Source organism: Salmo salar, chromosome ssa16 (assembly GCF_905237065.1).
Source record: "Salmo salar chromosome ssa16, Ssal_v3.1, whole genome shotgun sequence".
NCBI classification, from domain to species: Eukaryota; Metazoa; Chordata; class Actinopteri; order Salmoniformes; family Salmonidae; genus Salmo; species Salmo salar.
In genome coordinates, this window is record NC_059457.1 from 32,225,902 (window position 1) to 32,248,670 (window position 22,769).

Consider the following 22,769-nt stretch of genomic DNA (forward strand, 5'->3'; position numbering starts at 1 on the left):
TCTGTTTTTTTTTTAAAAATACATTTGCAAACATTTCTAAAAAGCTGTTTTTGCTTTTTAATTATGGGGTGTAGATTGAGGACATATTTTATTTAATCAATTTTAGTATAAGGCTGTAATGTAACAACAAAATTTGGAAAAAGTCGAGGGGTCGGAATACTTTCTGAATGCACTGTCTGTGTGTGTATATATATATATATATATATTTTATTTAACTAGGCAAGTCAGTTAAGAACAAATTCTTATTTTCAATGACGGCCTAGGAACAGTGGGTTAACTGCCTTGTACAGGGGCAGAACGACAGATTTGTACCTTGTCAGCTCGGGGATTTGATCTTACAACCTTACTAGTCCAACTACTAGGCTAGGCTACGCTGCCGCTCTGTCTGTCTGTCTGTCTGTCTGTCTATGTGAGAGATACAGTGGACACCTAAACATATAATGCTCAAATCTCTGACAGGTAACCTGTGTGGTGGACAATTATTGTTTTAGGAAAGTAGCCTATAAACCAATACAAAAAGAGGCTATTACGTTTGGCAAGTGCTACACATCGAAACACAAAGAATTGTGTTCTTGTACATTTCTCAAATATCCAGTAAATTAAAACCTTCCTTGTCATGTTGACCAGCGCCCAATTTTCCAAAAGGAAACTTAAAAATTACAATTTCTTTTCCTGCTTAACCTCGGAAGCCAGCCGCAACAATGTAACGGAGGAAACCCCAACTGAAGACCAACGGAAGCATGCAGGTGCCCGGCCTGCCACATGGAGTCAGTAGACGCGATGAGCCAAGCAAAGGGTCTGAATAAGGTATTTCAGTTTAATATTTAATACATTTCCTAAATCTCATAACCTATTTTTGCTTTGTCATTATATGAGGTATTGTGTGTAGATTGATGAGGAAAATATAAAATTTTATCCATTGTAGAATAAGGCTGTAATGTAACAATGTGGAAAAAGTCAAGGGGTCTGAATACTTTCTGAATGCCCTGTATATGACTATTTTGGTTTTCAGTACATGTCTACACACCAACAAAACAGCTTATAAATGGTTAGAACAAAGACGACAACAGACCGATTAAGAAAAGGTCTCGTTTATGACAAACAGTTGGCCTTTATTAACTTTACCAGCCTGTGGAAATCAAATATACACCCCGTCTTTCAAGTAACCATGAGATACCCACAGAACGCCTATGCCCTCATAGGAAATGCTGTGGTATCACCATTCTCATAGAAATCTTAAAAGGGAAAAAAATGTAAACCAAACATCCGTGACTGATATCCTTTACATTATATAGAGAAGAAACAACAGAAAGGGGACTTGGATACAGAGTCCAAAGTTTTACCTCACTGGTAGAATACACTGACGAACCTCTCCAAAAAGAGTTGAACGTTAGTTATACACAATGGATGCACCTTGTTATACAAAACTGAAGCTATACACAACGGAAGCAAGTTGTTTTCATCATAATAGCCAGGCCACTCATCTGTCAGATTTTATTTTAGCAATAAGTGCTCCAGTAGCAACTAGCCCCCGACAGCTTGGTTCACAGTGACCTCTAGTGGCTGGTGACTGAGGTCTTATCAAATCAAATTCTGTCACATGCGCCGAATACAACAGTGAAATGCTTACTTACACGCCCTTAACCAACAACGCAGTTAAGAAAATACCTACAAAAAAGAAAGAGATAAGAATAACAAATAATGAAAGAGCAGCAGTAAATAACAATAGCGGGGCTATATACAGGGGTACCAGTACAGAGTCAATGTCAATGTGCGGGGCACCGGTGTCGAGGTAATTGAGGTAAATATGTACATGTAGGTAGAGTTATTTGTGATCGTTGTTCATTGAACAAACAATGAAGAATGGGTTTGCTATGTTACCATTACAAAAGATAGTGACTTGTACAAGAGTGGCCAGGGTGTTCCAGATCATTGAGTAACATGGGTAAGTTGGCTCTGAGTCAGTCTGGGACTCTCCAGAATATACAATGGCTATGTCCTCAGAGTGTAGTGGACAATCAGTACAGGAAGATAAGGGACTTAGCAGCCAAACACTGTAAGTAATATTTGCGATGTCATACAAGGATTATCATTTCCTCATGTTTAAGAATATTTTTCCTATTATTTTCTCAGCACAGGATTGTGCTTGGCACTGGTGTCTCCAGGCCGTGTATCTAGAATAAAGGAACCCTTCTACCCTGCCAACCTAGTATCAAAGCACTGGATTGTGAATCACTGAAGGAATGAAGTATCGCTAGGTTTTAAAAAAAAGCTTCTTTATGGAGCTGTTTGTATTTGTGTGGTTAATTACATAAAACCATATCTGCACATGTCAATGTTCATATTTACAAAATCATATAGAAACAAATTATATTACAACATGAACAAAATAACCTTCCTTCAGCAGTTATTACAGCAATTTGGTTTTACACCTTAAAGACTTGTGCAGAGACAAATGACAGGAAATAAGTACTTAGAACAGATGTGGACATCACATACAGTAGATGCCAGCTGGACAATTCCTTCCCCACAATTTGATGGTTTCACTCGGGAAAGCAATCTATTCATGAATGGCATGTTCCATGGACACTGCTGAACTTAAATGTGAATAAAAAGGAGAGTTATGCCTTCCAAACAAATAGCCATCCAAGAGCAGTGCAGTTGACCATCGACTTTAATACAAAAACTTTAAATAGCTCAGTTTTCTGTACATAGGCCTACTATTGGCACCCTCCTTCGACAGAGACTTGTAAGTGTATCTGTGTGTGAGTGGCTGAGTACAGTGTGTGTGCTTGGTTTCATCCCAGCAGAAGGCCTGACAGTGCGTTCAGGTCCCTCATGTAGGGGTTGTCACTGAGGATACGGTCAATGCGCTGCTTCTGGTCAGGGAAGATATCGTACAGCTTCCTTTTGAGCTCTATGGTTTCCGAGGGTGACCGCTGGGGAGGGGGAGAGGGTGTTGGGCGAGGGGTGTGTGATCGCTGAAGAGGGGGTGAGGGGCGAGGAGGGTGTGACCTCTGTGGAGGTGGTGAGGGTGTTGGGTGAGGGGGGTGCCACCCAGGGGGCCCAGAATGTGGCCAGTGGGAGAGTGGCCTCATCTGGGGGGTAGCTGAGGGGCGGGGGGCAGACTGCAGAGCTTGGACATAGACAGGTTGCGGGGTGGCTCGGGGGTCTGGCCTCAGAGGAGGTGTGACTGGGCTCCGTCTGTGAGAGAGACACACACGTATGGTCAATACACATACCTCTGCAGTAAGGTCATACTGTATAAACAATACTATCATCTCCTTTCACACACACCTGTTGTCCTTCCGTAAGAACACCTCCAGGTGAGGGCCATGCTTCCCCAGGGGGTCATCTGGGATCATAAAGTGGTCCTCTACAAAGGTAAACTGCAGAAGCCTGGAAAAAGGGGCCAGTCAGTGTGAGAGGAGAAGGTCATGTGTCCAGGGATTATATAAATGAGTGCATGTCTGATGATTGGTTAAAAGGCCTTCACCTCTCTTGGATGATCCTCATCCATGCCTCCGATGTATTTACAAAGTCCCGCAAGTTGTCATTGGTGACGATAACCCCTCCTGTTTTCTCTGCCAGGTGGAGCAGAAACCTGTAGGTGAGAGAGAGATAAGATAGACCGAGTCAGCTGACAGTGAGTCAGTATGGATGACAGTAAGGAATGTGGGCAAGGCTGTAGGACAGAGTGAGTTTAGGGTGGAATATTTCAGGTATTTTACAAATGGTCCATCACAAGAATAAATCACTTTTCTCCCGGGTAACCCGGTATTTCCCACCAAAACCGGAAGTGTTATTCAAAAGCATTTAAAATAGGCCTGTGTCTGGATTTGATTAGAGATTTGATCTAAAATTCAAGCCTGATGCAACCTGAGCCTGATCTAAATACATTTAATGAGCCCAAATGATTGTGCCGTTATCCAATACATAGGCTACTGGAATTACGCACCTCGTTCAAACCATGATAAAGCAGAGAGAGAACATGCAATTCTGGTGCAGCACATGTGGCCTACAAAGTCACAAGTATAGGCTAGCAAATTTGATTCAACATTTTCATAATATTTCCACTAATGTTATTAGCCTACCTCCTTTCTCTCTCTCTAGTGTTGCTTCATTCCTTCCTCACTTTCTTCAGTTAAATGAAATCAGTTTTGTTGTCCTTATCTTCATCAATCTAATGACATGCTTGAATAATATAGGACTAGAATGAGACACAGAAGACTTTCACTTCGCTTCACGAGGACTGAATGGTTATGGGTCTGAATAAATAACTGCTATAGCCTACCACCATCACGCGTTTGCCCTTCTTTCAAACTACCCGTGAGTTCTATTGGCTGCTTTATTTAACAAACAAGAGCTTGTGTCCCTCTTTGAATAGTCTATTGGTATAAGAAACGCCCCAGAAATGATGTCCAGCAAGCTAATCTAGTCTAGCTTTTCCTGCATGGGACTCCAAGAGCTAAGGATACTTTCAAAAAAAGAGACCAGCGGAGCACAGGTGTACGTATTGCGCAAGAGAGGTTATAAGTTAGAAGCTTATTATGCATAACCCACCATTCATGAACTAAATATAACACTGCCTTAAATGTATTACCTGAAAGAGGTAAGCTAGGACATTATATAGATATAGATCTATCAATCTTGAACAGGATGATCTATTTTGAATGCAGTTTGAATGGAATTGATGGGTGGGACAGAGAGAGTGCTCGCTCCTGTTTTAAAACTCTGCAGCTGCAACAAAAAAAGTGACCCCCGGAAGCCAGATGGAGATATGTAAATTAGCCGCACATTCGGTCTTTGTTACTGTAGCATAGGCTACGCTGCAGCAAATGTAGGTCTGTCCACCTGTCACAAGACCAAAGTTACCACGATGAGATGATACACTACAAGACCAAAGTTACCATGATGAGATGATACACTACAAGACCAAAGTTACCATGATGAGATGACACACTACAAGACCAAAGTTACCATGATGAGATGATACACTACAAGACCAAAGTTACCATGATGAGATGACACACTACAAGACCAAAGTTACCATGATGAGATGACACACTACAAGACCAAAGTTACCATGATGAGATGACACACTACAAGACCAAAGTTACCATGATGAGATGATACACTACAAGACCAAAGTTACCATGATGAGATGACACACTACAAGACCAAAGTTATCATGATGAGATGATACACTATAATAGCCTCCACTCTTCTGGGAAGGCTTTCCACTAGATGTTGGAACATTGCTGCTGGGACTTGCTTCCATTCAGCAACAAGAGTATTAGTGAGGTCGGGCACTGATGTTGGGCGATTAGGCCTGGCTCGCAGTTGGCATCCCAATGGTGTTCGATGGGGTTGAGGTCAGGGCCCTGTGCAGGCCAGTCAAGTTTGCTTTGTGCATGGGGGCATTGTCATGCTGAAATAGGAAAGGGCCTTCCCTAAACTGTTGCTACAAATTTGGAAGCACAGAATCGTCTAGAATGTCATTGTATGCTGTAGCGTCCCTTCAATGGAACTAAGGGGCCTAGCCCGAACCGTAAAAAACACCCCCAGACCATTATTCCTTCTCCACCAAACTTTACAGTTGACACTATGCATTGGGGCAGGTAGCATTCTCCTGGCATCCGCCAAACCCAGATTCTTCCATCGGACTGCGAGATGGTGAAGCGTGATTCATCACCCCCAGAGAACGTGTTTCCACTTCTCCAGAGTCCAATGGCGAGCTATGTACAACTCCAGCCGACGCTTGGCATTGCGCATGGTGATCTTAGGCTTGCTTGTGGCTGCTCGGCCAAGGAAACACCGTTCACGAAGCTCCCGACGAACAGTTCTTGTGCTGACGTTGCTTCCAGAGGCAGTTTGGAACTGAGCTATTCTGTAAGGCCATTCTACTGCCAATGTTTGTCTATGGAGATGGCATGGCTGTGTTCTCGATTTTATACACCTGTTAGCAACGGGTGTGGCTGAAATAGCCAAATCCACTAATTTGAAGGGATGTCCACGTACTTTTGTGTATATATAGTGCAGGTCTACATATTGAGATGGGTTGTCAGTCCCCACCCTGAGCGTTGATGATTCATCATGCAGTGACCAGAGAGAAGGTTGTAGAGAATTCAGATTTAGACATGGCATATCATTTGACGCCCTGCTGTTCATATAAAACATTTATATAATTTACCAGTCTCTCGCAGTTATTTATCCCGGGAAAAGGGAATGGTTTTGGATGGTAAATCTCAGTAACCGGGTTCCCGCCGTTCCAATCTAGTGAGTATGGATGAGGTGGCAGTAGGGAATGTGGGCAAGGCTGTGGGACAGGGTGAGTATGGATGAGGTGGCAGCAGGGAATGTGGGACAGGGTGATTATGGATGAGGTGGCAGCAGATGACAGAGGGTGGGCTGGCTGTATGACGTGGTGAGATTTGACTCTGCAGTACCTGTCATCATGGGAAGAAATCCTCTGTCCACAGACCTCTCTGGAAGGAGTAAAGGAGAGCAGACGCAGGTCTTCCAGTTGGTTTAGGTAATGTTGTTCTATTGAGACACGTGGAGGAAATACACATTAAGACCATATCCTTAACAGAGCACACATAAAGTGCTCCACATGTTTGTCTTATCACCATTCAAACAGTAATATTCACAACTATTTGCCAAAGTACAATCATCTTTCTCCTGACCAAAACCTTGGATGGTTGAACTACCGGTACATTTCATGTCACTTCTTCACCCCCCAAAACCAGAGGGATGAGATTGAGCCCAGGTTGGGGAGGCCTGTGCTGTGGTGTGTGTTTGTTCTGACCTGTGGTGTAACGGTCTCTCTTCTGCCTCCACTGAGGCACAAAGACAGTGATCTCCCGGTGGCCCTGCCTCCAGAAGGCCTCCACAGCGATGGCTATGCCCCGGCAGGAGAAGAAGCGGTGGAGACCATGCCTACAGAGGAGCACAAGGAGGAAGGGTTACTTAGGAATGCTTAGGTTAGGAATGGCTTATAACTATCCTAATACATAAAGTGATTGTTGTATTTCAGATTGACAAATTGAGGATTGCCTTCAGACAGTATTGTCACAGGTGAGTAACAAGTAGGGCTGTGATAGTCATGGAATTTTGGATGACTTACTTGCGGTCACCGCTATAACCGTTCGAATAGCAAAAATATAGTAAATTTTTTTTAAACTTTACCCAAAAGAGGCATATTTTACACACATTTTCTCCTCTCCTGATTGCATGTGCTAAGGAATTGGGGGGGGGAAACCAAAACTCCTTTGCTACAACAACTTGCTGAAACAAGGAGCAACAAACTTCCATCATCACTGGTTCAACAACAGCTGTTATGTTTCTGAATGCCCAGCCTCCCGTCTTCAGCCAGCTGTTATGTTTCTGAATGCCCAGCCTCCCGTCTTCAGCCAGCTGTTATGTTTCTGAATGCCCAGCCTTCTGTCTTCAGCCAGCTGTTATGTTTCTGAATGCCCAGCCTCCCGTCTTCAGCCAGCTGTTATGTTTCTGAATGCCCAGCCTTCCGTCTTCAGCCAGCTGTTATGTTTCTGAATGCCCAGCCTCCCGTCTTCAGTCAGCTGTTATGTTTCTGAATGCCCAGCCTCCCGTCTTCAGCCAGCTGTTATGTTTCTGAATGCCCAGCCTTCTGTCTTCAGCCAGCTGTTATGTTTCTGAATGCCCAGCCTTCCATCAGCTGTTATGTTTCTGAATGCCCAGCCTTCTGTCTTCAGCCAGCTGTTATGTTTCTGAATGCCCAGCCTTCCGTCTTCAGCCAGCTGTTATGTTTCTGAATGCCCAGCCTTCCGTCTTCAGCCAGCTGTTATGTTTCTGAATGCCCAGCCTCCCGTCTTCAGCCAGCTGTTATGTTTCTGAATGCCCAGCCTCCCGTCTTCAGCCAGCTGTTATGTTTCTGAATGCCCAGCCTCCCGTCTTCAGCCAGCTGTTATGTTTCTGAATGCCCAGCCTCCCGTCTTCAGTCAGCTGTTATGTTTCTGAATGCCCAGCCTCCCGTCTTCAGCCAGCTGTTATGTTTCTGAATGCCCAGCCTTCTGTCTTCAGCCAGCTGTTATGTTTCTGAATGCCCAGCCTTCCATCAGCTGTTATGTTTCTGAATGCCCAGCCTTCCGTCTTCAGCCAGCTGTTATGTTTCTGAATGCCCGCCTTCCGTCTTCAGTCAGCTGTTATGTTTCTGAATGCCCAGCCTTCTGTCTTCAGCCAGCTGTTATGTTTCTGAATGCCCAGCCTTCCGTCATGTTTCTGAATGCCATCCTTCCGTCTTCAGCCAGCTGTTATGTTTCTGAATGCCAGCCTTCCGTCTTCAGTCAGCTGTTATGTTTCTGAATGCCCAGCCTTCCGTCATGTTTCTGAATGCCAGCCTTCCGTCATGTTTCTGAATGCCAGCCTTCCGTCATGTTTCTGAATGCCAGCCTTCCGTCTTCAGTCAGCTGTTATGTTTCTGAATGCCAGCCTTCCGTCTTCAGTCAGCTGTTATGTTTCTGAATGCCAGCCTTCCGTCTTCAGTCAGCTGTTATGTTTCTGAATGCCCAGCCTTCCGTCTTCAGTCAGCTGTTATGTTTCTGAATGCCCAGCCTTCTGTCAGCTGTTTGTCCAAAACACTAAATTAAAAAATTGGCCAGTTTTGCATCCTCTTGTCTCTCCTTATATTGTCTGTTAGATGTAAACCATGCTTACTTTTACTTTTCTGCTTTTGGGTTAAGTTTGTCAACTTGAATATGAAGTTAATTAAAATATTATTTTACTAAAACTGCTATGACGGTTATTTTATGACTGTCTATCCTTAGTCAATTACACGATTATAAAATTACTGTGTCAGCCCAGTTTGAGAAAGAAAGCCACTCAGAAAAGTAACACATTGAAGGTGTGAAAGATGTTCTGACGTCTACAAAAACATAGAAAACGTAGCCTAACAAAGTAGAATGTCCTCTACCCAGAGTTGTTGATCCCTCCCAATACACTAATCTCATTCTATATAAAAAAAAAAAAGTAAAGTAGGGTTTGTTTCTATTACTTGGAGATTACTGGACCCCCTATCTGCCCATATTTTCCAGCATATCTCATAAGAACCGTTACAAACAAATGGCCAGAGAATATTGTGAACACACACCAGCTTAAAACACACGTCTCATTTTGTGGGGCAATGTAAAGTCAAGGGAAGTTCCCTCTTAAAGAGAAAGTTGCACATCCTGTTTGAACTCTAACTCCAGCACCACTGACGTGGATAGTAAAATCACCTTATCAACATGGAAATGTAATCGCCAAATATACAAAACTTTATTTCCCCTTGTAATTTTCTAAAATAAAACCCCCATACTTGTATGTCCCTATAGCATATGTACTATATCTTATCATGAAATGGGATTCTGACCTCAGTAGGTAGCCTAACTCAGTCCACACAAACTGAAGTTAGCTCTGCCAGTCAGATTAGTCCGAGTCTGAAAGGGTGATAGAATAAATGTAATAGAGGTATGACTAAAACAACTTCCAGTAATGACTTCAGTGGACAGAATAAAATGGTGTGCGAAGTAAGAAACAGAGGAGAACTGGCAAGTTGAGAGAGATAGTTGGAGTTATATTACTGACAATTATTTTATAGAGATTTTCCCATCTGGACAGTCATTAGCCTTGCCAAAGACACAGTGGCCATGCCCTAAGCCTACCTACTCATCCACTGAGGGTTACTGGAAGAGCTCTCAGCTATGAGCTTTTATGTTACCCTTGAAAGTCCTGACTGAGGGTTACACTCCTGCTTTCACACACACGCCAACGCTCACATAGGCCTACACACAGGTGGTTCCAGACAGTCATATCTGATGATGAGAAAATGAGTGTGGGCTCTCAGTGTTGTTCCACATCCTCCTACAGAGGGGGGTATAGTAAGGGTGGTTACTCACGCCATGGCCACGTTGCTGCCGTCAATGATGATGTGGCGGAGATCAGGGCGTCCAGGCTCGTTCTGTAGGGTCAGGGTGTAGGGGTTTCTCAGGGAATCATGGAAGCGGGTCGTGGCAGTCAGGGGTGGTGGAGCAGGCTCTGTGCGGGGTGGGGGGACTCTGGCTGACAGGGTCTGATAGGAGCAGCCTGGCCGTGTGTCTGCTGGCTGGGTTGGGCGCTGTGGCGTGCTCCGCAGTGCCGTTACACTCTCCACACGTACCGGCCCCATGGTCTGAGCCCCTCCCCGGGACAGGTAGTCCATCCTGGGCCCTGATGGAAAATCCATCTGCTCTGCCATCCTGGCTTTACTGCCAGTCAGTGTGTCTGTGTTGTCCTCGTCATCATTGATGGTGATGATATCGTAAGCAGCCCCCTGAGCACTGCTGCTCCTCTTTAGTGTCACTGTCTGCAGCATGCTGCTATACTGTCCCCTCTGGCCAACACCATTGCTGCTGGGTGGCTTAATGTTCTCCTTGGACTTTACATTCAGGGCTCGGTTTGGCACTCTATCTAGCCCTCTATCCTTATCCCTGGAGTTGAAAGTAGAGGAAGAAGACTCAGAGTTGTGGGTTGAGGATGCCCCTCCTCGCTGCCTCTCTGTTCTTTGGCTCTCCTCCACAATGCACTCCAGCAACAGGAAAGTGTCCTCTGTCTGGCCCGTCTCCTTCACCACCCGCTCCACCACCTCCTGCTGGTAGCCCATGGTTCTGAAGAAGTTCACCAGGCACCGCAGGTTGGTCTCAGGGCTCACAGCCTCCCCGTCATCCGCACCATCACTAGAGTCCAGCACCATCAGCCCCATGTTGGTCTTGGAGGGGGTCTTAGCTTGGCTGTCACTGGCTACAGTGTGGCGCTCTCTCTCCATCGACTCATCTCTCCTCTCCAGGGAGTACTGCCTCTTGGTGTCCCTCAGTTCGCTCTCCGACGAGCGGCGTTTGTGGGAGGGCCGAACGCCATTCAACAACCCCGTCTCGGCCCCGGATGCAGCCCCAACCACCTTCTCCTCAAAGCTGGTGTCCAGGATGCGGTTGGAGAGGTCAGTGACAGGGGTGCTGCTCTGGGAGCGATCCTGGTCCACGTCTATAACCCCACCAGGCTGAGTGGGGCTCTGGGCCAGACCTAGCAGCTCTTCCTTCAGGGCACTGGGCAGCAGGAGCAGCTCCATGGCATACTTATCATCTCGCTCCTCCACAAACGTCTTGAAGGTGCGCTTCACGGCCGGCTCCCTATCTCCGGGCAGGCTGCGCTTCTCTTGGAAGAGAGCAACAAACTGCTGCACGCGGCTCTTTGCCATGATGACAGACTCAAAGCAGCCCAGCAGGCGCAGTGTGCCTGGCTCCAGCATCACAACTTCAGCGCTGGTGTCCCGCAGCAGTCGGTCAAGGAACAGACCCCGGGCACCGGCAAAGATGCAGTGCATGTCCACAGGGTAGTGCTCCTCCTGCTGCAGCTCTGGATCACACAGGCCTTTCAGGTACTCCTGCAACAACACAGGGTCAACACCAGTTAGAAAAGTAGACATGACAAAAAAAAACATCATACACACGAGAAGGTCCACATTCGAAGCTTAACAGGGTAAAGCGCCAATTGAAACTGATAGCATGACCCACAGAGATACCCCCTCTACGCCTACTTAAGAAACTTCACTCATCATCACTGACAACTCTCAGTCAACTCTGTCATCACCACATTGACTGTAAATTGGTGAGATTAAAACGTGGAAGATGGGAAGTTGTCAAAAACCAACTGAAACCCAATGAGGAAATCTCAACCTCTTTCCAGAAATATTTGATGAATCAGCCACAAGTTTGGATATGTCAAAGAAGCACCGGTCACAATGCATTCGTGTGTATCCTCTCCATACAGTGGACATGGTTTCCTGATGACTACACACTGGAAAGAGACATGATGAGGCAATACATAACTGTGTTGGGGTTTCCGTTTTCTGTGTTCTCAATGGGGTGGGAGGAGATTCCAAGTTTACTGGCACCAATAGTAATCGTTTCCGAGTTGTCGAACAGGTGACATTGATATTACCCAATCCGGTGATCTGTACATTGAACTTTACCCGCCCGCTACACGATGTTGTCAAGGGAAAACTCAAGGCACAGAAGTGTAAAAGATGTAGCCTAGCTAAGACTGGTGTTTTTAGAGTAGTAGAGTGAACGGGAAATCAGTGTTGAAATGAAAACAAAAGGAACGCCAAGAACAGCTTGTCCGTCTGTCATGCAATCGGGATCTTACGGAATGATGTAAACCTGGCCGGACTCTAACGTTAGATCTATAATCTTTAACGTTACTGATATATTATCTGTACAGTTAATTTGCTAGAAGGCATATGACACAGAGCCTTATCAGATTATGAAACACAAACAACTTCTCAATTAGCATAGTAGCTATTCCATTCGGTACACCATGACCATGCGATTGATTATACTGCCTGATTTGCCGCTTACATTTCAGGATGGCCCTTCTCTCCTAACGTTAAAAGTCTGTTTAACTGCATAACTGACTAACAAAAATAAATAAAACAATATAAGAATGGGTATCAATGTTATAAGCCTCAAGCTAATTTTAATGAATCGCAGTCAATGTTTACCTTTGCCCTCGACACGTCGTCTCTCTTTCCCTTGAGTTGAAGCCATATCTGCCTTGATGCTGTACTACTGTGGGCTCCAGTGTCCAAAAGGCCGATAATTGTGAAAGCTACCCGAAAAACATGTTCTACTCTGGGCTTAGCGCATTTCAGTTCTTCTTGCTTGTTTTCGAAGACAGCAAATTCGTCCACTGTCAGGGCCTCTTGCTGTTGTTTGCTCGCTGTTGGCGACAGCCTGTTTCCCAGGGGTTCCTTACAGGTTACCTCGGTGACTCGCTTCATACCGAGAAGGGGCCGCGTTGTTGACATTCTGTTTTTGAATATATCTGTCCCTGTTGACAACAGATCGTTTTAATATCTTAACCATTCGGTGTCATTTGGATCTTTACCCCCCTTCATGGTTTACTTCTATCGGTCTTCCTCTTCTCTCCGGTGATATATTAGCTAGAGTAATCCAGTTTTAAGACAACTTTTTACTTGTCAACCCCGACGCATCCGGAAAGTCCCAGTGATGATGTCATCAAAAGACGACAATATGTACGGTATGTGTTTATTTATCTCATCCAAAGAGAAGATCTTATAGATATTTTGACTATCTATTCAATATCTTTAGCAAAATGTAATACATTTTTTAGTAAATAACAGTCGATTCTAGCTTCCCATGGAAAAGAACAAACAACCAATGTTAAAGTCCAGACACACCATTGTCAAACAAATTATAATGGTCACGAGGGCAAGTAGTGGGATATAAGCTTATCATCCAGATAAATATGGATTATAAACAAATCATATTATAATAGATTATTTTAACCAAGCACATTTGTGAAACTCCAGAAATACCCGTATTCATGCAGCTGATTCGTCAATTCATAGCTGATCTAAAATTATACAATTACACCACCTACTGGTGATGAAGCTACATAACATAATACGCTTGATAGATGTGTTTTGCGCATTGTCAACCTTTTTTCATGACACATAATGAGCCATAATGCAAGACAAGAGTTGTGAGGTTTGTGAACAAGCTCTAGACAATTTTAAACTTAATTAATGGATGTAGTCTGCTTACATAAATTAATTGTGCTGAAAACGAATGTGACTATTATTGGTACATTGTAATCAGAGCCATATTACTGTATCTAAATATGGCTCTGAGTGTAATGCATTTTCCTAATATGGTTGGGTAAAGCTGAGCATACATTTTGAAAAATACTTTCCCTCTAACTGGAGTTTATCTGCTAATATGCGAGGAACTAACATTTGTGTCAGTTTAATCTCAAGAGACCAATATCCTATAGCAGGGTTTCCCAATCTCGGCCCTTCGGGACCCCAAGACGTGCACGTTCAGTTTTTTGCCCTAGCACTACACAGCTGATTCAAATAATCAACTAATCATTCAGCTTTGAATCAACTGTGTAGTGCTAGGGCAAAAAACTAAATATGCACGTTGCAACTCTGCCTAGAAGGCCAGCATCCCGGGGTTGCCTCTGCACTGTTGATGTTCAGACTGGTGTTTTGCGGGTACTATTTAATGAAGTTGAGGACTTGTGAGGCATCTGTTTCTCAAACTAGACACTCTAATGTACTTGTTCGCTTGCTCTCAGTTGTGCACCGGGGCCTCCCACTCCTCTTTCTATTCTGGTTAGAGCCAGTTTGCGCTGTTCTGTGAAGAGAGAAGTACACATTGTTGTACGAGATCTTCAGTTTCTTGGCAATTTCTCGCATGGAATAGCCTTAATTTCTCAGAACAAGAATAGACTGACGAGTTTCAGAAGAAAGATCTTTGTTTCTGGCCATTTTGAGCCTGTAATCGAACCCACAAATGCTGATGCTCCAGATACTCAACTAGTCTAAAGAAGGCCAGTTTTATTGCTTCTTTAATCAGCCCAACAGTTTTCAGCTGTGGTAACATATTTACAAAAGAGTGTTCTAATGATCAACTAGCCTTTTAAATTGATAAACTTGGATTAGCTAACACAACGTGCGACTGGAACACAGGAGTGATGGTTGCTGATAATGGGCCTCTGTACGCCTATGTAGATATTCCATAAAAAAGCTGCCATTTCCAGCTACAATAGTCATATTCAACATTAACAATGTCTACACTGTATTTCTGATAAATTTGATGTTATTTTAATGGACAAAACATTTTGCTTTTCTATGAAAAACAAGGACATTTCTACGTGACCCCAAACTTTTGAACGGTAGTGTATATATATTTTTTTACACATTTGTTGCATGCAATCCAGATTCTCTTTTGCATATTCAAGATATACAGACTGAGACATTTAGTCTTTGACCAAGTAAAATAGTATGCAACGCCAAGTGATGTGACTTGATATAAGCCAAAGTCTGTGTATTTGTTTGATTGTGTTTCTGTATGTGATAGTGTTCTTTTCTTGCCTGTGTTTTTCATGGAGTTAGACATTAAGTGAAAGCAAAAGAGACGTGTGTCTGTGTGTGTGTGTGTGTGTGGGCACTGGATGAGCAGAGGTAATGGAGAAAGAGGAGTGGCTGGCTGGCTGTTGTCAGGCGCTGAGGCCTTGAGATGGAGGAGAACACAAAGCAACAGCAGCAGCTATACAGGCCATTCAGAACAACAACGCCTCACCCACACTGATGGCAATGGCAAAGTGTTTGCTCTGTCAGTCAAGAAGATTGATTATAACAACATTATAAATCCATGAATTGTGACAGTGTTAAAAGCAATTTAGAGTATTATCTTTATATGTAACTATTAAACTGTATTGGAGGGTTCCCCAACTGGCGGCCCGTTCCCTGGAGTTGCCCCTCGAGTGGTTTTATTTGGCCCCCTAAGTTTTCTAAGCAAAAAAAAAGATACATTTTTTTATTTGTTTTATTTGTACAATTTTCATTGCTGGACATAAAAGACTAAAAACACCAGGAAATTAGCTCCAAGTGACTTTCATTTGGGAAATCTCTTCCCGAATATTCCCAAGCATAATAGAGAGATGTGATTGTATACAAATGTAAGGTTTGAAATTATGTTTTAGGCAAATATATCTGTTTAGGCTTCTTGCGGAAAATGTTCAGTCTACAAATTATTTTTAATAATGTTCTGGACCTCCGACCACCCGCTCAAGAAAAAATTTGCCCGCGGCTGAAGTTGCTCGATGATCCCTGCTGTATTGTATTGTGAAAGGTGTGGTGTGAAGGCAAAGCGTTACCGTGACAATTTGTATTTATTCTCTGTCCACTAGATGATGCTCTCACCCTCTAGACACGAAAACAGCCTCTAAACCAGGCTCTTTCCCCTCTCCAGGGCAGAGTAATTAATATTGACAAAAACAATTCTGAACATCGATAATTTTCATTATTTGAAGTCCAGACGCACAGAGCAGGGGAATCTAGTCTTTATTAAAGTTAATTGAAGAGAAGAGTTGGGTTGAACAAGAGAAGAGAGCGTGCCGTGAACCATCAACGTCCAGATGACAGTAATATCAGCAGAGGTATCCTGTCGGCCCATTTGTTTTTGGCAGCCTCATAATGTACCAAGCCTACAAAACCAAATGGACACTCACTGTTGTTGGAACACAATCACACCACAACACAGCCAGACCTTGATTATCTCACATTCTCCTCATGTTGTGTTTTGCTCTGCCTGTGAATTAACTAGTGTCTCTCTCTCTCTCTCTCTCTCTCTCTCTCTCTCTCTCTCTCTCGCTCTTGCCGTCTCTCTTTCTCTCTCTCACACACATACACACAGTTGCATGCTTGCATGCACACCAAAGTCCATGAGGAATAGTTAGGCAATATATCAATCAGTGGTTACTCTTTATTCTCCTCTCATGAAGAGGACATTCCTACTCCTTTTAATTTCTATAACACATGATTGAACCATAGCTATGGACAGGAAATCACACATTCTAAATATCTGAAGAAATATGGCTTGACATATTGTTCAAGGAATGAATGGTATTATTATATTATAGTTAAGCAATAAGGCTAGAGGGGGTGTGGTATATGGCCAATATATCATGGCTAAGGGCTGTTCTTTGCACAACTCAACGCAGAGTGCCTGGACAAAGTCCGTAGCTTCGGTATATTGGCCATATATCACAACCCCCCCAAGGCGCATTATTGATATTATAAACTGGTTACCAACGTAATTGTTTTGTCATACCTGTGGTATACTCTCTGATATACTGTACCACGGCTGTCAGCCAATCAGCATTCAGGGCTCGAACCACCCAGTTTGTAATAAATATTAGAATATTTCCATTCTATGACTAAGCTGATGTCTGAGTTGTAGGGACATGTGCATTAGGTGATAGGAAGGAGCACAACAGAATGAGGAGAGGTTTTCACTGCAGGGCCCATATCTCCAATAATATCAACATTCAATGTGATCAAACTCTTTTGTTTGGGATCACTGAAGACTCATTGGGTTGAATAGTCTCAACAAATGGAGCTGTCAGTGAGTCTGCTCTGCCCTGCTCTGTAGTCCAGAGGTCATAATGCTGTGCAGATTGGGCTGGGTCTACAGCTAGCCAGTGGGACTATTTCAATTGGCAGTGGCAGTTGAGGGTGGACAGCTGTGAGGTGCAGAACAGCACTGACCTGCGACACATGCTCCACTTTAGTTCTTATTGGCTAGTCACTGTTCAGCCACAGCTGGGACGACCAGATAGGAAACAGAAGTGAGATGTGGTAGGAGTTCTTGGCTTGAGGTGCAGATGGGAGGCCTTGCTTATTTTCTGTTAACACGTATGAGTGTCACATACACAAATGTTTACGGATGTGACCGTTGACAGCTTGGGTAAGAGATAGCCTCCACCAGCCACCCCCTAGCAGGTCATGTGGAGCAGGAAATAAATATAAAACCAGATAAAAGGCAGATCATGAATAATAAAACGGTCATAAATGTAATAATCTGGCCTGATGATTTATGAATTTACAGTGTGTGATGGCCCAGACCACACTGTAAATATTTATGTGACAAGCGCTAAGCTCTCTTTAATTGTGATGAATGGTTATGCGTCTGAGCGGACCCCATAACTGCCAGGCTTTATTACAGGCAGTTGGCTGAATGCAAATGTTATTTTGTGTAAGATTAGTGAGACAAATTGGGCTTTTCCGGTGGTCTACAGCGCATCAGACAACAATCAGCCTCTCACGATTCAACACTTCGATTACTACAGCAGTTTTTTTGACAGGAGGGATCTATCAAAGTTTAGACCACACTGACAGCTACAATATAAGAAAAAGGGTACATTGAAAGATGCATGCACCCACTCACATGTACGCACACATTCACGCATGAATGGACTCACACACATACACACGCACATGCAGACACACACCTATTTATGTGGTCAGCCTGCGTCAGAACCCAGGTGTGTGTCACTGGGTTTGAAGGGGTGATATGAACACTATCCATTAAAGGGTCAGTGAGTCACAAACGCCTGGAACATTGTGTACATTGTGGTTGTATCTTTATTATGAGATTTCGATATGTAATTTGTAGAAATGTGGAAATGCCCTATTCACTTCCATACATTTTTGGCCTGGTACCGGTTTACATTCAGACGAGCCCTGTGACACTTGTGGTGATCATAGAGCAAAACATCATGTTCGTGAGAGTGTCATCTTTCCATTGAGGGCTCATATTAGAGTTTCTAAACCCAGAGGCACAACATCGCGAGACTTCCTGGAATGCTTGCGAAACAGGCTTAATTGACCAGGCCTGGTTGTGGGGTTTTAGAAGTCAATGAGGGAAGTGAAAATTCTTCCTTAGTTGTTAAAATGTTCTCGAACTCTAAAGGCTAAACCTAGACTCAAGCCAATGTCTTAAATAGTTAAACATGTTATTACTCCAACCTCGTGAAAGTGACAAACTGACACATTTTCATTTTCGGCAAAAACTAATTTATATCGAAGGAGTACCTTTTTGATTTGACGGCCTGATCACTCAGCCTATTAAAAAAAAACATATCTCTAGCAGATGGATTTTGTTGGGGATTTTTAAAATTATGTTGTGAAGAGTTCCGTAGAGGTGTGGACATCGACTCTTTTAAATACATTCCCAATGTCAAACCTGTTGGAGAACATTCCTAGAGCATGACCAACATTTTTACTTTTAAACTTTTAGGAAACGTTCTGTTAAGGTAATGAAATACCAAGAACATTTAACAAAAATTGTGAAGTTCCTTAAATGTGCTGAGAATGTTCCAAAGCCAAGCAACACCATTCCCAGAAAGTTGTGGGAAGGCTATATGCTAAATAACCATAGGACAACCACACTCTCACCAAGCTCTAAGAAACATATGGTTCTCAGAACGTTATGTGCTAGCTGGGTTCCCTTTAATTTAAAGAACATTAAGAAGCAATGTTATTCTGTGGGAATTTCAGTACATCAGCATAACGTTCCCTACAGGTTAGCTCATGGTTCTATTTGAAGTCATGTTCTCAAATTCCATAAAAAACTTGAGACCTTTAACGTTCAGAGAAAGTTTTAAGAATGTTATTTAAAAACATGCATTCATTTCTCAGAATCAACAAAACTCTATCTTCTTAAGTGTGTTCCACTAAGTGTGTTCCCTTAACTGATCCTAATGAGTGCTTGCTTCCCTTGAAATGGGGTCTGTTTGAATAGACTAAAATGAATAGCTTTGTATGCGTAAAAAAAACATGGCTGCTAGCTGCATCTGTCATGTCCTGACCAGTAAAGGGGTCATTTTGTTATTATAGTATGGTCAGGACGTGGCAGGGGTGTGTTTGATTTATGTGTCCTGGGTTTTTGGGTAATGTTCTATGTTGTCTATTTCTATGTTTGAATGTCTATTTAGTCTATTTCTATGTTCAGGTTTGGTTTGGCCTTCAATTGGAAGCAGCTGTTCTTCGTTGCTTCTAATTGGAGGCCATATTTAAGTAGGGGGTTTTTGTCACTGTGTTTGTGGGTAGTTATTTTCTGTATAGCTGTGTAGCCTTACAGGACTGTTTTTCGTCGTTGTTTGTTATTTTTGTTAAGTGTTCACGTTTATCCAAATAAAAAATAAGAAGATGAGCACGATACACACTGCGCCTTGGTTCACGTTTTACGACGCACCTGACAGCATCCTGGTGGCACGGTGAACTAATTCCATGGATAGAGAACAGAAGATTATAGTTTTTAATCTCACTGATGCCGTGTCACAATAGAAAAAGTGTTTGCATGATTAATGCCTAAGGAACTGCATTTCCATGTGTCCTATCTGAGCTTGCAGTAAAAAATTTAAAAATATGTTATTAAAAGTCTTATTGAACCATTCAGTGACGTTTTAAAGGAAGTTATTCAAAACTTCCTAATAACCTATCATTTCCGTTCTCAGAGCAATATTGAAACCTCCCATGAAAATTGTCAAGGAACCAGAATAAAACGAACCTCCCTCCAATCTAAAAATACACATTCCCAGAATGGGAAAAGTTCTCATTTTTAGGAAACGTATGTTTTCGTTCCCACAACCAATGTGAAAACAAAAACTTATGTTCCCACAACTTCCAATGAACCAAATGTGCTAGCTGGGAAATGTGACAGACCTTACAGAATGACAAGATATGACCTTGAGATAGAAGACACAAATGATCTCTTATTCTCCTCCATCATCACGACTTTACCCACCCACTTCATCAATGCTTTCTATTCCTCCCATGTCCTTCCTCCTCCACTCCTCCCCTCCAACTCCGCTTTCTATTCTCTCTTTACCTCGTTCGTCTGTATTTCTTATAACTTAAAAAGCCTGCACTTCTGTGGTGGGAGGCAGGAGCTAAGGCAGGAAAGAAGATAGCTGGAGGAGGAGGTGATGTTGAATGGCTGTCATTTCCTGAGCCCAGAGTATCTGGCGTCTTCTCTATGGCAACAACATCTCATAAACCGTAAATAGTCTCACTCTCATGTTAGATGAATTTCACCCAATGGGACTTTACCATTTCAGGGTGTGTTAAAATGCCATTGTCTCCCGTGTACCTGTAAGTTGAGGTCTTCACGGGTTCAAAAAGTTCTACCCATTTTGAAATGGACCTTCCCACCCAGACCCGATATGCATAAATACAATTTTAAAATATAGAGACTGGTTCCGAACGGACCAGAGGACAACTAGAACCGTTCCATATAGACCTGGTCGGATCCAGACTCAACCCCTCACTCTGATCGGCGTGAGGGTTTGCAGCAGAAACATATATATTTTTTAAGCTACTTTATTAATCTGAGCTGATAAAGCGTGAGAGGAGAGAGAGAGCAGGGCCGCTTTAGAAGGCAAGGGAGGGGGCGTACTGGGAGCGATTGACACTGGGAGCAGGAGGGAGGGAGGGAGGGAGGGAGCAGGAGGGAGGGTGGGAGAGATGAGATGAGAGACAGCAACCAACCAAGCCGACTCACGCTATGGTAGAGTAATAACTGCCATAGTTAGGTTTATTTATCATTAAATATGATTACTTAGTACCTGTCTAGACTGCTATCTAACGTTATCTAGCTAGGCTTATTGAGGCTTCAGTGCATGCACTTTCTCATCCTACAGTTACAAATAACAACAACTCCATATATTAAGTAGCAGCCTACCTGTTGGCTCTTGGTCGTTGTAGCCTATCCTTCTCCTTTAACATTTAATTCCGTCATTTTAATTCCATCTTCCATTGATTAGATATCTCATATCTTTTGCCACACAGAGGCTCTATGACTGTAGCCTATTGCCACTTTGATGACTTATGACTGGCCAATAACAACAACAAGCTATACACGCCACGCCACGTTCGTGAAAAGCAAGAGCAGCAGCATTTGAGTTTGGATCTGTACGGGCCCTTCCGGACAAGCCAGGTAAAATTACACATACCCAAGACAACGTAACATTTGTGAATGGAAGATGAGAGGGACATCTGTTCTCCATCTACAACAAAGAGACTGAGAACCTGTGAAAATGAGGCACAACGTTTTTAACCATCATGGAATACACACAGTGGCACTGACAGTCATTTACACACACACACACACACACACACACACACACACACACACACACACACACACACACACACACACACACACACACACACACACACACACACACTTATGCATCTTACAGTATTATGCCCCCCAAAAATCTAAAGCAATGTCATATCACTGCACGCAAACATATTGCCATATAACAGATGTGTTGACCATGAAGGAGGACTGGAGGAGGGACACTTGGGTATCCAGGGGACATGTTGCACTCATCCCACAGGGAACTGATCGTCTACTGGCCAGGCCTCCTGCAGCCTTTTCTGAGCGGTGCTGAGTCTGTCTCCTCTCCACAGGACAGCATGGGCAGACATGCCACTCCAGCTCCACCACAGATTTAGGCCTGGTTCTGCGCTGGCCCAGTAATTGGTGCTTGTGTTGGGACAGGCACAGAGGGAACGGAAGGGGGGTGACTAGAGAGGGAGATAAGGGGGTAAGGAGGGGCTACTGGTGTGTGCCTGTGTGCCTCTCTCCCCAATTGCAGTGGTTATGTAGAGAAAGCAAGGAAAGGAGGAGAACGTGTAGTACCCGTACTGAACATGTCAATGACCACAGTGGATTAAACGCTGGATTAAACGGTGCATCTGACAATAACGCTTCAATTGTTAATTCTTCTGTTTGTAATCTCTAAACATGACAATTTACAATGTAATTACACACGCACGCACGCACGCACGCACACAGAAGAATGAACTAATTATAGCATTCATTCATTCATTGGTCAATGTTGTGGACAAATCACGATTGGATGATTTACCTATAGGCTCCAAAACAGCTTGGAAAATGAGGGCTCGTTGTGTGTGTGTATGTGTTTGTGTTTGTCTCTAAGCTCTGCTATGAAAACAAAATCACTGATAGGACATCAAGAAAACAACAACAACATTCCAATAAAAGAGACCAAAGAGGAGGAATACCTGTAATGGTACAAATTCTCTGGACCAAGACCACAAGACCCCGACTGCTCACCTCAACTCCCCAAACAAACCTGCTCTATTCCCTCTCTCTTCTCTCCCAACCCCCCCCCACTCCCAGTCCACCACAGCGGGAGAGCACAGCCACTGAAACCAATTAGCTGAAGCACTACAGACTGCCTTTACTCAAGGGCTGATGGGCTCATTAAGCATGAAGAATTCATGGCATTTAACTCCTCAATTCAGCAAGCGTGGAGGCCCACGATTGGCTGGGGAAAAATATATTTTCCAAATAGACTTTTTTTTCAGG

At 43.4% G+C, this 22,769-nt stretch overlaps 1 protein-coding gene across 1 annotated transcript; it reads right to left on the reverse strand.

The window, feature by feature from the left end:
* Nucleotides 1-1,075: 1,075 nt before the first annotated feature.
* On the reverse strand, nt 1,076-13,084 carry LOC106573708 (NEDD4-binding protein 1). Its single transcript, XM_014149002.2, has 7 exons — nt 12,557-13,084; nt 9,918-11,437; nt 6,812-6,942; nt 6,450-6,546; nt 3,497-3,604; nt 3,298-3,399; nt 1,076-3,204 (listed from the first exon to the last, which is right to left on the reverse strand). The coding sequence occupies exons 1-7, from the start codon at nt 12,860-12,862 to the stop codon at nt 2,799-2,801; spliced, it is 2,670 nt and encodes an 889-aa protein (XP_014004477.2). The 5' UTR covers nt 12,863-13,084; the 3' UTR covers nt 1,076-2,798.
* Nucleotides 13,085-22,769: the final 9,685 nt, after the last annotated feature.